At 40.7% G+C, this 13,585-nt stretch overlaps 3 protein-coding genes across 6 annotated transcripts in view; 2 read left to right on the top strand and 1 right to left on the bottom strand.

Annotated features, from left to right (window-relative positions):
* Positions 1-3,852, top strand: hspa5 (heat shock protein 5). Its single transcript, XM_046374860.1, has 9 exons — positions 1-157; positions 693-847; positions 962-1,193; positions 1,312-1,449; positions 1,545-1,657; positions 1,756-2,146; positions 2,247-2,484; positions 2,575-2,742; positions 2,845-3,852. Exons 2-9 carry the CDS (start codon positions 732-734, stop codon positions 3,411-3,413), a joined length of 1,965 nt encoding a protein of 654 aa, XP_046230816.1. The 5' UTR covers positions 1-157; positions 693-731; the 3' UTR covers positions 3,414-3,852.
* On the bottom strand, positions 3,765-7,011 carry rabepk (Rab9 effector protein with kelch motifs). 3 transcript variants are annotated; one of them, XM_046374863.1, is made up of 8 exons: positions 6,870-7,011; positions 6,434-6,500; positions 6,188-6,342; positions 5,600-5,755; positions 5,282-5,446; positions 4,711-4,860; positions 4,433-4,582; positions 3,765-4,303 (listed from the first exon to the last, which is right to left on the bottom strand). In XM_046374863.1, the coding sequence occupies exons 2-8, from the start codon at positions 6,484-6,486 to the stop codon at positions 4,077-4,079; spliced, it is 1,056 nt and encodes a 351-aa protein (XP_046230819.1). In that variant the 5' UTR covers positions 6,487-6,500; positions 6,870-7,011; the 3' UTR covers positions 3,765-4,076. The 3 variants fall into 3 exon arrangements, with proteins under 3 accessions (XP_046230819.1, XP_046230818.1, XP_046230820.1); XM_046374862.1 differs by having other exon boundaries at positions 6,434-6,488; XM_046374864.1 differs by lacking the exon at positions 6,870-7,011 and adding an exon at positions 6,657-6,859 and having other exon boundaries at positions 6,434-6,488.
* A 143-nt stretch (positions 7,012-7,154) lies between these two features.
* Positions 7,155-13,585, top strand: part of rgs3a (regulator of G protein signaling 3a) — a 131,223-nt gene continuing 124,792 nt past the window's right edge. The window contains exons 1-2 of one of the 2 annotated variants that reach the window (XM_046374850.1): positions 7,155-7,293; positions 12,874-13,001. In XM_046374850.1, the coding sequence (XP_046230806.1) occupies positions 12,923-13,001 (79 nt within the window). In that variant the 5' untranslated portion in view covers positions 7,155-7,293; positions 12,874-12,922. Of the gene's footprint in view, positions 7,294-12,871; positions 13,002-13,585 lie in introns of both variants that reach the window. The other variant, XM_046374851.1, reaches the window with a different exon arrangement.

Raw genomic sequence — 13,585 nt, 5'->3', positions numbered from 1 at the left:
CGGCTTATATATGGAAAGAGCTCAACTCATTCAACATCATTTCACATACGAAAGAGTAGAGAAAAGGCAAATTAGAGAGAGACACTCTACAGCAAGAGGTTAGTACCAGTTGAGGAGACGTCAAGGCCGTTAATTCCCCGACGATATTGTGATTAAGGTATGTATAAATATTGTTTTAAATATGATTATGCGACAACACATATTTAGTATTTTCAAGACAATTTTATTATGGGGAAGCCTGCTAAGCTAACGTTTGACGATAGTGGGGTATTAACCTTACTCTTAGTTTACCATAGTCTTTTAAATCAGATGGATAACGCACATTTAGTCGTCATGCCTTGCAGAACAATTGCACTGTTTACTTATCATTATGGCAATGCAACGTTATTTTCCCTCGCATGTCCGCTAGACACGCTAACGTTAGCTGCCGGCGGATGAAAAAAAAAAAGACTAGTCAGTGGAAGAGTCAACGGTGCTCCACCCAGTTTACCCATGTTGTCGAAACGGTTCCTAATTTGACATTTTCTAGATATTTGTCGCCGAAGGCCGCGCTACCCATGTATCATGGGTCTGAATCTAAATAAATTAACTTACATCAAGCATTACCGTTAGCTAGTAGCTACATGAACTTTGAATGCAGAGAGACCTCGCAATGAACGCCACGTTTTTTACATTGCATTTCTTCTCCGCAGATTTTTTTTTCCTGTAGATCTGAGTTTAACTAAGCAAAGATGAAGCTGTTGTGGGTTGTAATGCTCGTGGCCGGCAGCGTGGTTGCCGACGACGATGACAAGAAGGAGAATGTCGGCACCGTGGTTGGAATCGACTTGGGGACCACCTACTCATGGTGAGAAATCAACGTGCCTTCCGGGTCTGGGTAGTTTCACGTGACATGCTGTGAGAATTTAATAACACTCTGAAATTGTCGTCTGTTAATCATTTATAAAATGTTTTCCTTTAGTGTTGGAGTGTTCAAGAATGGCCGAGTGGAGATCATCGCCAACGACCAGGGTAACCGCATCACGCCATCATATGTTGCCTTCACAAGTGAGGGTGAGCGTCTGATTGGTGATGCTGCCAAGAACCAGCTGACCTCCAACCCTGAGAATACTGTCTTTGATGCCAAGAGATTGATTGGGCGCACCTGGGGTGACTCCTCTGTGCAGCAGGACATCAAATACCTGCCCTTCAAGGTGAGTTTTTAATCTTGAATTTTGATGTTTAAAGTTGTTGCTGTGGGGTCTAAAGGTCTTCAGGTAGTGGTTGAGCAACATACCTGGTTTAATAATGTTGATGCATGCTCCCCTTTAGGTCACTGAGAAGAAAAGCAAGCCTCATATTCAGGTTGACATTGGTGGTGGCCAGATGAAGACATTTGCTCCAGAAGAGATCTCTGCCATGGTTCTGACTAAGATGAAGGAAACTGCTGAGGCCTATCTGGGCAAGAAGGTATAAAGAATGTAAAATAACTTAAATTAAAGGATGTACAACTCCTGAGTAAACAATGTATAATTGAATTTGTTTTTTTCTCATGTTTTCCTCAGGTCACACATGCTGTGGTCACCGTCCCTGCCTACTTCAATGATGCCCAGCGCCAGGCCACTAAGGATGCTGGAACTATTGCTGGTCTAAATGTCATGAGAATCATCAATGAGCCGTAAGTGTTTAATGAAAATAACTTATTTCTGTGTTTGTTTGGAAATGTGACAAATATTTTATCCATGCCTCTACAGTAATCTTATTTAAATTCTTTAGAACTGCTGCTGCCATTGCTTATGGTCTGGACAAGAAGGATGGCGAGAAGAACATTCTGGTGTTCGATCTGGGTGGTGGAACCTTCGATGTCTCCCTCCTGACCATTGACAATGGTGTGTTTGAAGTGGTGGCCACCAACGGTGACACTCATCTGGGAGGTGAAGACTTTGACCAGCGTGTCATGGAGCACTTCATCAAGCTGTACAAAAAGAAGACTGGCAAGGATGTGCGCAAAGACAACCGTGCTGTGCAGAAGCTGCGTCGTGAGGTCGAGAAGGCAAAGAGGGCACTGTCTGCCCAGCACCAGGCCCGCATTGAGATCGAGTCCTTCTTTGAGGGAGAAGACTTCTCTGAGACCCTGACCCGTGCAAAGTTTGAAGAGCTGAACATGGTAAGTTATAAAAACTGTTTCTTGTGTAAAATCAAGGTTATTGTACCACTGAAACGCAATGTTTCACAAGCCTTTTTAACGCCTCCTTTTGCTTTGACAGGATCTGTTCCGTTCCACCATGAAGCCTGTACAGAAGGTGCTGGAGGACTCTGACCTGAAGAAGACTGACATTGATGAGATTGTCCTGGTTGGAGGCTCAACCCGTATTCCCAAAATCCAGCAGCTGGTGAAGGAGTTCTTCAATGGCAAAGAGCCCTCAAGGGGCATCAACCCTGATGAGGCTGTGGCATATGGAGCTGCTGTGCAGGCTGGAGTGCTTTCTGGAGAGGAGGACACTGGTAAGTCATCTTGGTATTCTTTGTGATGAGTTCTACTTAAATGAACTTGCCAACTTTGTCCTGTTTACTAAACATTTTCCTCTCTTGCAGGTGATGTGGTTCTTCTGGATGTGTGCCCCCTGACCCTTGGTATTGAGACTGTTGGAGGAGTAATGACCAAGCTGATCCCCAGGAACACTGTGGTGCCCACAAAGAAATCCCAGATCTTCTCTACAGCCTCCGATAACCAGCCAACTGTCACTATTAAGGTTTATGAAGGTAAGAGTGTGATGTGATTGCAGATATTTTTTCATTTGCATTTTCCTTGTATGCAAGTGCATAATTTTCTTGCACAAACTTAATTATTGATTCTCTCTTTAGGTGAGCGTCCTCTGACAAAAGACAACCATCTGCTGGGCACTTTCGACCTGACTGGCATCCCTCCTGCACCTCGCGGTGTTCCACAGATTGAGGTCACCTTTGAAATTGATGTCAATGGTATTCTGCGAGTCACAGCTGAGGACAAAGGCACAGGCAACAAGAACAAGATTACAATCACAAATGACCAGAACCGTCTGACGCCTGAGGATATCGAGCGCATGGTGAATGATGCCGAACGCTTTGCTGATGAGGACAAGAAGCTGAAGGAGAGGATCGACGCCCGTAACGAGTTGGAGAGCTATGCCTACTCTCTGAAGAACCAGGTCAGCGACAAGGAGAAACTTGGTGGCAAGCTGTCAGATGATGACAAGGAAACCATTGAGAAGGCAGTGGAGGAGAAGATTGAGTGGATGGAGTCGCACCAGGATGCTGAGCTGGAGGACTTCCAGGCCAAGAAGAAGGAGCTGGAGGAGGTTGTTCAACCCATTATCAGCAAGCTCTATGGCAGTGCAGGCGGACCCCCACCTGAGGGAGCGGACAGCGAGCAAAATGACAAGGATGAGTTGTAGGCAGGCTTGAAGTCAACACCGATCACCCCTTGCCTCTCTGGTAGTGGCATCTAGATGTACATATTGAACTGATGGGACTCAAATAGTGAGAGGAATGGTTGGGAAGGGGTGGCGATAACAAGCAACAATCCTGCATCTTCTGAAAGACTTTAAAAGAAGTTTCAGTGTGTGAGGTGTTCTCTTCGCTGGATGGCGGAGATATTCATCAGCCTGGATACGAGGCTTGCTGCTGCTGTTCTCAGGCAGTTCTGACGGGGTTCTGTAGTGGGGAGGGACTTAGGTAGGGGTGGGGCGGTCAGGTGTTTGTGGGTCCATTGAGTAGGATGTCTGTGGGATCAAGGGCTCATTGTGTTCACAGGCAATGCTAAAAGTTATTTATTGAATCTGGTCATTGTACTTCTGGAAAGACATTGAAATAAATGTTTGATACAAAATGTCACTTGATTGCCTCTTACTGTGTTTGTTTGGAGTTTTACTGCTTCAAATTATAAACATTTTAGCTCTCTCTTACCACCAGTGCCTCAGTTTTCCAGTGAATTTGCTAAACTATCAATTTCATTATCCTAATACAGAAAAGACCTCTACTTGTCAGGTTTCTAATTTAAAAAATGCAAGTAATTACAAACAGTTTATTACAAAGCTGGTAAATGAAATCATGTCACATCATGCCACCACAGTCACAATACAGTCATTATGAATGACACCCTGGGTGTCCATCCCTCCAAACACAAAGGCCAGATTTATTGTCTCTGATCCTGCTGGGTTGCTGGCTTTCTCCCCGCCTCCATTCCCTTCACCACACACCTTCCACGGCAATAAACACATGGAGTGGTCCAGGCGGTTGGGTGGCATATCGCCTTCAAACTTCAAGAGGACCCATCTACATTTATCTGCAAATGGGAAGTGTAACACAGATCAAGTTGACATTTATTTTATGAAAAACTATACTGTGCCGTAGTATTTATAGATAATGCGCACAGTGCATGTATGAAACAATGAAGTACAAATAAATTGTCTACCTGTATTGAATCTGTACATGGAGTTGCTTGCGCCATCTGCAGTCATGCCCCCAAAAATGTACATGTTCTTGCCCAGCGTCACAGCTGAGTGGGATGCTACTCCTGGTGGGATGTCTCCTTTGGTCTGCACTTTTTCCCATGTCATGCTCCCTTTTAAAAAATAAAACGTTCTGAAGCTCTACATTTTCATCTTATATGATCATCTGAGATACATGAGAAACTGCTAAAATCCAGATAAACTAATTTTGATCTTTGAAAGCAACAGAGCTCAGGCTTACTCGAGTCAAGCGAGTACATATCCTTGTGGAATTTGTCTCCAGCCATGCCTCCATGAATGTAGATCTTTGAGCCCACTGCTACGATAATATGGCCATGTCTGGCCGGTGGATGTCTTCCCTGTGTTTCTGGTTGAGACCAAGTGGAAGTGGCTGGGAGCACAAACAGATAAAACCATATTTGATTACTGCTGTAATCATGTGAAAATAAACTGAGGAACAGTATAGGATATATTTCAAACGTGGTTAGGGTTTTAGGACTCATAAACACAGATTTTAGCATTTGTTAGCATAATTTGCTAAAAACCACACTGAAAATCTACCACAAACCATACATAAATAACAAGGAGGCAGACAGCATCAGAGATTTAAGCCTATATTCTCTACTTCCTTTACAATCTAATCTATGGATCTGCTCATCAGGTAAAGACTGGTACACCTAAATCTACTGCAGGGATTAATGTGCTTTTCCTGTTGTAATGGGTCAAAGTGTCTACTGTGAAAAATCCTCTGGTTATTTATCTTTGCTCATTACTGAAATTATTTTGGCATCAATATATATATCAAAACAAACCTGCATCAAAGACATGAAGCTTGGGGTCTGAGACAGGTGCAGCTCCTGCTTCCCCACCAGAGAATATATACAACCTGTCCCCAAGGCAGGCTGAGTTGGTGTGGTATGTCCTGGGACTGGGGGGTTTGCCATTCACCACTACATTCTTCCAGTGAGAGCAGCTCTCTGAACACATGTACAGGGTGGATCATATTCGGTGTACAAAAATATATGTTCACATACTGCACAACCTGTCTGGTCACGACAACCTGGCTATCATATAGCTAAAAGCAAAGTGGAACTGTTGCCTAAACTAACTAAATTTAACTTGGGATATACCTGTTAGCTGTAAATTCTGGATACAATTGCGATTGCCGCTCTGCTGGGCTCCTCCAAACACCCATAGGCTCTGAGGGCAGCCCTCCGGCACAAAGCTGCAGTGTTCATACCGCGAGTCCAAACCCTCCCACTCTGGGATGTCCCATTCATGATTATCTGGTCAGAAAAGACAAAAATTCTAAAGGATATCCGATGATATGAATGTGAAATGTATGCATTAATGCCCCTGCAAAGTGCATACCAAAAATACTATGTTTTACCAATATGGTGCCGTGACAAGTGACACTGTGCATGCACCATGCTTATTTCAGCGTTGACTATTAAATTCAGCACCAAATCATTCAACATTTTCACAGCCTCCTATCTTTACACTTCATCTAAATTATACACTTGTCAGTGGTGATTTTCAGTGCACAACAACTACATTATACACTGACCCTGTCTGCATCAAACTTTTTTTTTTGTTATCTTTGAAACAAGTCTTCAAACTACAGTCGAAGAAAGCAAAATTTGTTTGGTGAAGAGTGGCTTATAAAACACAGTGATGCAGATGTCACATCCCTGGACAGAATCCTGACATTTTTGTACCTAAATTAATGGTATAAGAATGTGAGAAGCTGCCGCTGGGGTTAGCTCCTCCAACAATGAGGATTCTTCCTTTTCCTCCATCTCCTGATGGAACAAATGTGCAGGTGTGGCCCACACTAACACCTGGAGCACTTCCTCTGGGTATGAGAGAATACCTGTTGATAGTAAAACATCAGCAAGATTAAAACAAGAAGTTAGCTTACCTCTTACCTCACAAGTGCAAGTAAATGGTCTCAATTTACTTACCATACTCCTTCTTTGGGTTTATCTAGAGGGTCAAGTACTGGGAGAAACTCCATGACTGTGAAAGATACTGTTTATGAATGAACCTGGTATTACTGTTTCTCATACTTCTATTGTGAAGGATCAATTGCTGATCCAGGACTAGCCTTAGTCAAAATTATAACAGATCTATAATTATGAATGCAGTAAGTCTCTATAAGCAGTTGGTATCCACAGAAGCCCTTACGTGATATTTAGCTACAATCGAACAACCAAAATATTTAGGTGCTTCACAATTTTTCTTGTAAAAGGTTGCTTGTAAAACACAGTGTTAAATTTCATCTGCGAAATACAGCGCTAACACCATTTCGAGACTGGGTTGGTAACACACATTAAGCCGCTGACGTTAACGTTACTTGCTAACTCAAATAACCATGTGAGGAGCTTCCTCTCCACCAACCTTTTCTTCCGGGTGGAAAAGAACAGTCTATATCCGTGTCATTCAACTACCGTCTGTATTTGGCATTACTTTCGGACTTCTATACAATTATAGTGGTTAATATGGCTCATGAAACTGTTAGCTTCGATACTCAAGCCCCGATCATAGCACATTTTTACGCTGAAAACAGTACGCAAATCATTACGTTGGTAACGTTCGCTGACACGAATGACATGTTGCCATCGTTGCGTTGAGCGCATGCGCAGTCCATTGGAGACGGCGCTGCAATGATGAATGCAGCTGCGAGCTACTTCTAAGTTCTTATTTTATTAAGCATTAAGCTTCTGGAGGGTTAGTAAAGACTAAAGACGACCCTGACACTTTAAACTACGTCTTCAGTTCCCGTTTCACATAAAAACTCCTTTCACCCACTTCAAGTAAAAAGGTATGAGCGGCAGCAGCACCGCACTTGTATTGATCATTTGAGACAGAGCTGTTGATTGCTAATTAAACGCTGAATTGAAACATCTTTGAAACACCTGAAAATACCTATAAATTTAGATAAAATAAGTCAGACCACCGGTGTTCTTTCGAAGTTTTGCAGGTGCTAGACTTGTGACTCCCATTGTCATTAACATAAGATGCCGTATTCTTTGCAATACTGTTCTATTTTGTATATTATGTTAAAGGTTCCAACTATTGTTTGTACACAGTCAATGGGTCAGAGCTCAGGTACAGCGGTACCTTCAGATGCACTTGCCAAACCAATTATAGAGACAACAGGGTTAATACTGTGTAGTTTGTGGGATTATGTGTTATATTGACAGACTGGCAAATGCCTCAGTCTCCTGACATGAAAATCTGTAAGTTGCATACTGATTAATTACCCCCTCAGTAGCAGTAAAATCAGTACTAAGCACCGCATGAAGCTGACTTTCAGTTGGAGAGTGGAGCTGCGACATCTTGTGGTCACACGTAGATACTGGCGGCAAACAAACCACATTTTAGATGCATTTTACACATATCCATAATATAATTGATTTATTGAATATATATATATACTATATATATATACTATGTATATATTATTATTAAAATTAACTTACATGCCGATTGCTATAATTGAAATAAGTCTGCATTTAAACTGCTTGCATTGGACGTATTTTATATGCATTTGTATCATAGTTAATGTAATATTTCTCCATGTGGATCTACCATCAGAAGTTATATTTCTCGCACAGTGTGACGTACGAGTCATTTGACATGTGACCTGTGCTGACGGTACACACTTGCACTTCATAACATGTCCAGTAGGTTGTGCCATTGCCTTTTTTGTTTAAACTTCAGATAATGTGCTAAATGTTGCTTGGACTGCCTGGGAGTGTTTTTAGACTGTGTGTTTTAGTAGAGCACTTTTACAAGGTTATTTCTGATGTGTTTGTGTCTAAATATAATATGCTGAAAAGTGCACAATGTATTATTGTGCACTAAAAGTATTTTATAGACTGTATTTTTACCTCTATTTTTTATTGCAATTCTTTGGCCTCTAAATTTCTGGTCTTGGTTGTAGAAACTGTAACAATCCAAAACCCAGGGATCAATAAAGTATTTGTGATTCTGATGACTTATAAAAAGACATCATTATAACAAGCACAAAAGCATGTTGTACCACACACACACACACACACACACACACACACACACACACACACACACACACACACTTTTATTTAGGAAATTCTAGATTTAGGTAGTAGAGCAGCTTTTCTATTAAGATAAATACAAAAGGTACTATCTAAAATATATTTTAGATACTCCCAGTGAGGTGTCTTTCAATTGCTGCATCAAAAAAAAGAAAGAAAAAAAAAGTAATGTAATGAAAAGTAATGTCGTGTCAGGAAAAAAGAGCTAATGAGTGCAAGTACCTAGAATCAGATACACTAAATGGAATATGTGAAGATAAAGACTTCATCTCCAATAGGAATATGTTGTACAAGGTCACATACTGATGAATGCAAAGCTTCCTGGGAGACAATTGAATAAATTTAGATAAGTTAAGTTCACTGAGTCTTACCTCCTTAACAAATGAATGAGCAAAATAAGGAGTGAGATACTTCCTGACTATGGAAAAGTAGCAAAACACAACCGTCTATCAGGGTTATTTGTCCTCAGGACTGTTTGTATTGACTGCAAAAACACTCAATTTTACTTGTGCCCAGAATAGATTTGTGTTGAATAGGTTATTCTGCATTTAACAGAAAGTGGTTTAGTCCAGATGGAAAGAACAAAATACAGATAAAAAAAAAAAAAATTCATGGTAGGCTGAAAATTGGTTCCACATCTCAGCAAGGATAAGTATTCAATATGCCCTCCATTTTATTTGCTGAAGGTGCAGGACAAAGATCTTTTAAAAGAACCACTTCTGGCAACTGTTGGTACACAATAGGACAAAGATTATTTGTTCTTTTGAATCTGTAACACGCTTTTTAAATTTTGTGGCAGGTAACTGGCGAGTTAATGTTACGTGATGAGTACTTTATAGCAGTGTGTCATGTTTTATGAAGTCATCACTATATTTATCTTCAGCATAACTTGTGGCTATGGGTGTCAAATAAATGTCGTGGAGTGAAAAGTGCAATATTGCATTATGAAGCAAAGCAGAGCAGTGGTAGCAGAAAATTGAATTATTCATGCAAAGTACAAGTACCTTAAGTATAGTGAGTAAATGTACTTATTCTGCTAAATATTCTCCATACATATCTGCGGACAACTTCACACACATAATCTAAGAACTGGAGCAAGTGAGTAAGCATGCTGCCCTGCCATACTAAATCTGAATAGTAAGTAATATCACTATCCCTTTAAAGTCAGTGTGCCATGTAAAAACAATATGCCATCCTACCAGTATGTTATTCATGAGGTTGCTTGGATGAAGAAAAACAAGGTGCAACGGTTGAAACCAAATGCTTTTCAATTAAGTCAGGAAGCAGGTGTTTTTCATAAATGAGCAATATCCTCTGGTGCCAGCCTAGATGGATTTGTGCACTGAGGTGATAGGATGTTGGCAGTTCATCATCAACATTTTCAGTCGATCAAGTAAATCGATCAATCAATAGCGTTTCAGCTCCAACACTTTGTAACCTTCTTCACAGCACTCGCCAAATATTTACTGACTTGCTTTAATTTATACTTGTCATCCCTCAGTTGCCACAGTTCACCCCCGGTCAAAACTTTACAGTCCTTCCCAGTCTTCCAGCTCAAATTGAAAATTCGTCTCTTCGAGGAACATGTCCCGCTCTCTTCTACTTATCTCTGCTATCTTAATTAAGTCTTCCTCGCTTCTACCTTCCTCTCACTGTTGCACTCTATATTGCCCCTTCCTTTCACTTCTCTTCTGCACAAACTGTATGCGCCTCCTTATCATGCCTGACAGGGACACAGGAATATTTGTTTTATAGACACATATATCTCATCAGGGGGCTGGATTTGGTTCTTGGCCAAATTTGGCCATCCAACAAAAGTATGTGGAAATGTGTTAATAGTTAAATCAAGTCTCTTACTGTATTTCTCATAAATCTGTTTTTAGATATAACAGCTTGTGTGTAGATAACTCATCAATTAAATCTCAAGTCATATGGTACAACACAGCACATAATGTCATTTTTTTCTTTGGTCAAATAAATGTTGACATACAAGCTGCTGAAACTTTTTAGGCCACACTCTTCATCTGCTGAGCTACATCTGCTCTCACAGTCAAAGTTATTTTTCAGTAGAGCTAAACATAACGTATTCCAATATGGGTGAGCGTTTCTATTGTGGTTGAAAACATCAGTTAGCAATGCTGAAAATGGTTGAACCTAATTACCAACCTTGTCGCACACTGCATTTATTGTACATTAATGCTCTGTATATATCACATACAGATACATAAGGTATCTAAGTGTATTTTTGTTTTACTCTGCAACATTGTTATCCTGGAAAGTACTGACAAATGAGGGTTATGATTAGTACAACTAGTAGGTGTGTATTTATGTTGAGAGAACTGTGGACTTGGAAAAGGCTGTGCTGCTTCTGCCCTTAATTAGGGGAAATAAGAACGGTTTTACATATTGAAAGGACACAGGAAGGTGCAGAACAGTGTGAGCTTCGCTGCAAGAAATGAAACAAGCTGCCCATCTCTTCTCTGTTATATTGTGCTTTATTATCTGACTGAGTGAGGGCAAGGTAGCTGAAAACACAGGGGGAACACAGGATGGTATGTTGGAGAGGAGTTATGTGATTTGTTTTGTTTTGCTAGACTGCTAATGGAAAGATGACAAACTATGCAGAATTTCAATCCCCTAGTATTGTCCTCTGTTGACAAATGCCCTTCGGTGTGTGTGTATATTTTGTGTATGTGCGTGAGTCTTGTACACAAACACAGACCATGCCATGCCACACTAACATTATCAACCTAGTTTCCCCTTCAGGGAAACAGAGTATGAGTTTCAGAGAACTCCTTTGTTTTCCCTTCACTGTAACTGATAAGGACCAAATGAATTGGGGTCTTTGTTCAGAGGGACAGAATGAGAGGAAAAGGGAAAATGATTATGACTTTTTAAAGTCCTGAGGAAGGGACACGAGGCAGGAGAAAGAGATAATTAGAGCTATATGTTTTTGACAGTCAAAAATAATTTCTCTGAGTGTATGCTATTGTTGTTGAGTTGAATTTGGACACTGTATTCGTTCATCTCTCTCCAATTAAGCTTGACTGGGTGCCTTCTTGGTGGGTGGGCATTGTGGTAATCAGGATTAGCAGAAAAGTTCATCTCTGGGTTTCTGGTACACTGCCAGTGGGCAAGATGTCAAAATAATACGTGGCAGTTATCCCTGCTGTGTTACATTTCACCCAGAGGTGTGTTAAGTCATGCTGTAAAGTAATCTGGATTACTGCCACACAACCACAACACCAGCTTAGTTCAATTCTGCAGCCCATAGTCACTGATTATTTAATCTGTGTATTAAAAACATGTTTTTTGTCTTTTATCTTTGTTGTTTGCTCTGGAGCCAGCTGTAGCTGTATTTTACTTATCCTTTGTTGGCTTTTTCCACCTAACATTGTTGAACTGAGTGATAAAGATATCTTTAGTATTTAATCAGAAACGGTACATTTTATGAATAACCATCAAAGTAAGTGATGAAATACTTTATTTTCCTGCAGGAAGCACTAGATCAATTCTTGGAGACTGAGCAGGCATTGTTAAATTTAGTTAACCTTGGGCTCTCGTGTGTTATTTATACTCTTGTCTGTGAACATTTGTCAAATGCCTGCAAATCCATCTGACAGCTGTCAAGTACAGTTGTAAACAGTACAGTGAATGCAATCTGCGTTGTCTTCAGCTACCTCCAAATGGTGCTAAAGCAACCAGCACATGGAAAACCAGGAAGCTGCTGTGTTATAACAGAAAGCTGTCTTTTCCGTAACAGTGAGCAGAATCAATACAAATTTTCAGATGTGAACCCTGCAAAACCGGCTTTTACTGGTATATGGTAATTTTGGACATTAATTTCACTTTTTTTTTTTTTTTTGCTGCTCTATTGACAAACTACATTTTGCCCACTTTTAGGCCGGACTGTGATAAAATCATGGCTGCACCACTTGTGTAAACGAGGAAGCTGTTGAATGACTGTCTCAGTGATATGGCGCCTAGAAACAAACTGTTTGAACTACGTATTGCGCACATGCATATTTAATGAAATTTTGGCTAATGAAATATACCTGTTCATACAGTATATCTGTTGTATAGATTAAAACAGCTGAGCCTTGTAATTTCCAGTCCTGTTTCATCCGACTGCTGACTGAAGCATAAAGTTTAACTTGACAAAAAACATAAATATATTGTAATTTCTCACGATTGTTAATATACTTTAATTATTTTCTCTGTGCCTTGGCTTGTACACACACACAAACACACACACACACACACACACACACACACATATCCCCACACAAACAAGCATCAAGTTTCGTTTCTTCTCTCTATAGCTGCTGCAGCCATCTTGTCCACAGTTGCAGTAAGGATGCTCTTTCTAAGATGACCTGCTACAGAGTGTACCTTCGGAAGCCCCCTGCCAACTCCCCTGAGACGTCATCCTTCCTTCTTAGAACCCATGGTAAGGATAATTTCTTTTCACTTTTTCTTGTAGAAAATAGACTGCTGTTTTAGACTGCAGTAAGTAATAACTGAAGAAGTTTTCTTTAGCATAAATTCATAGCAGCATCAACAAAATAAATACAAAAGAGTGTCCATCTGTTTTAATCGATCGTAGTGACAGTAAAGGAATGTGTTCATGTTATGTAAAGGATTGTGTCACATAGGTCTGCCAGCAGAGACCCTGTGGAGTGTCTCACATGAGAGGCACATTACTCACAGCTAAAAGTGGGTTCAGATGTAGCAACAAGTCCTTTGGGTCTGGTAATGAGGCTTCCCCTCGCTATCTGGTGACACCTTGAATAATTTATGGAGGGTGTTAGCCAGACTGGAGGAGCGCACACCTGCACTATTTACTGTAAGACTAAAGCCTCATTCATTATACAGTATTTACCTGTCCGCATAGATGAATATGGATAAGGTATTACAGGGGTGTGGTTACAGTCGTGGGGGTGGCTTTTGTGTTTTATGCCAGTGATGCTTGTGTGGCTGCACCAGGAAGAGGTATGGGGGGGAAGTTCTCGCTGTGGCTGACTTTAAAAGGCC

Source organism: Scatophagus argus, chromosome 20 (assembly GCF_020382885.2).
Source record: "Scatophagus argus isolate fScaArg1 chromosome 20, fScaArg1.pri, whole genome shotgun sequence".
In the NCBI taxonomy this organism is placed as follows: Eukaryota; Metazoa; Chordata; class Actinopteri; family Scatophagidae; genus Scatophagus; species Scatophagus argus.
The sequence above is the reverse complement of the archived record's forward strand: the minus strand, read 5'-3'. Positions and strand labels throughout refer to the sequence as shown.

What these genes read in the sequence shown, in the direction of transcription:
- hspa5 (XM_046374860.1), top strand. Translation starts at nt 732, where the DNA reads ATGAAGCTGTTGTGGGTTGTAATGCTCGTGGCCGGCAGCGTGGTTGCC. An exon ending in AGTTTGAAGAGCTGAACATG is followed by an intron (nt 2,147 to 2,246) that starts GTAAGTTATAAA and finishes TTGCTTTGACAG; the next exon opens with GATCTGTTCCGTTCCACCAT. An exon ending in TTCTGGAGAGGAGGACACTG is followed by an intron (nt 2,485 to 2,574) that starts GTAAGTCATCTT and finishes CCTCTCTTGCAG; the next exon opens with GTGATGTGGTTCTTCTGGAT.
- rabepk (XM_046374863.1), bottom strand. Translation starts at nt 6,486, where the DNA reads ATGGAGTTTCTCCCAGTACTTGACCCTCTAGATAAACCCAAAGAAGGA. An exon ending in TATGTACTCGCTTGACTCGA is followed by an intron (nt 4,583 to 4,710) that starts GTAAGCCTGAGC and finishes ATTTTTTAAAAG; the next exon opens with GGAGCATGACATGGGAAAAA. An exon ending in CATGTACAGATTCAATACAG is followed by an intron (nt 4,304 to 4,432) that starts GTAGACAATTTA and finishes TCCCATTTGCAG; the next exon opens with ATAAATGTAGATGGGTCCTC.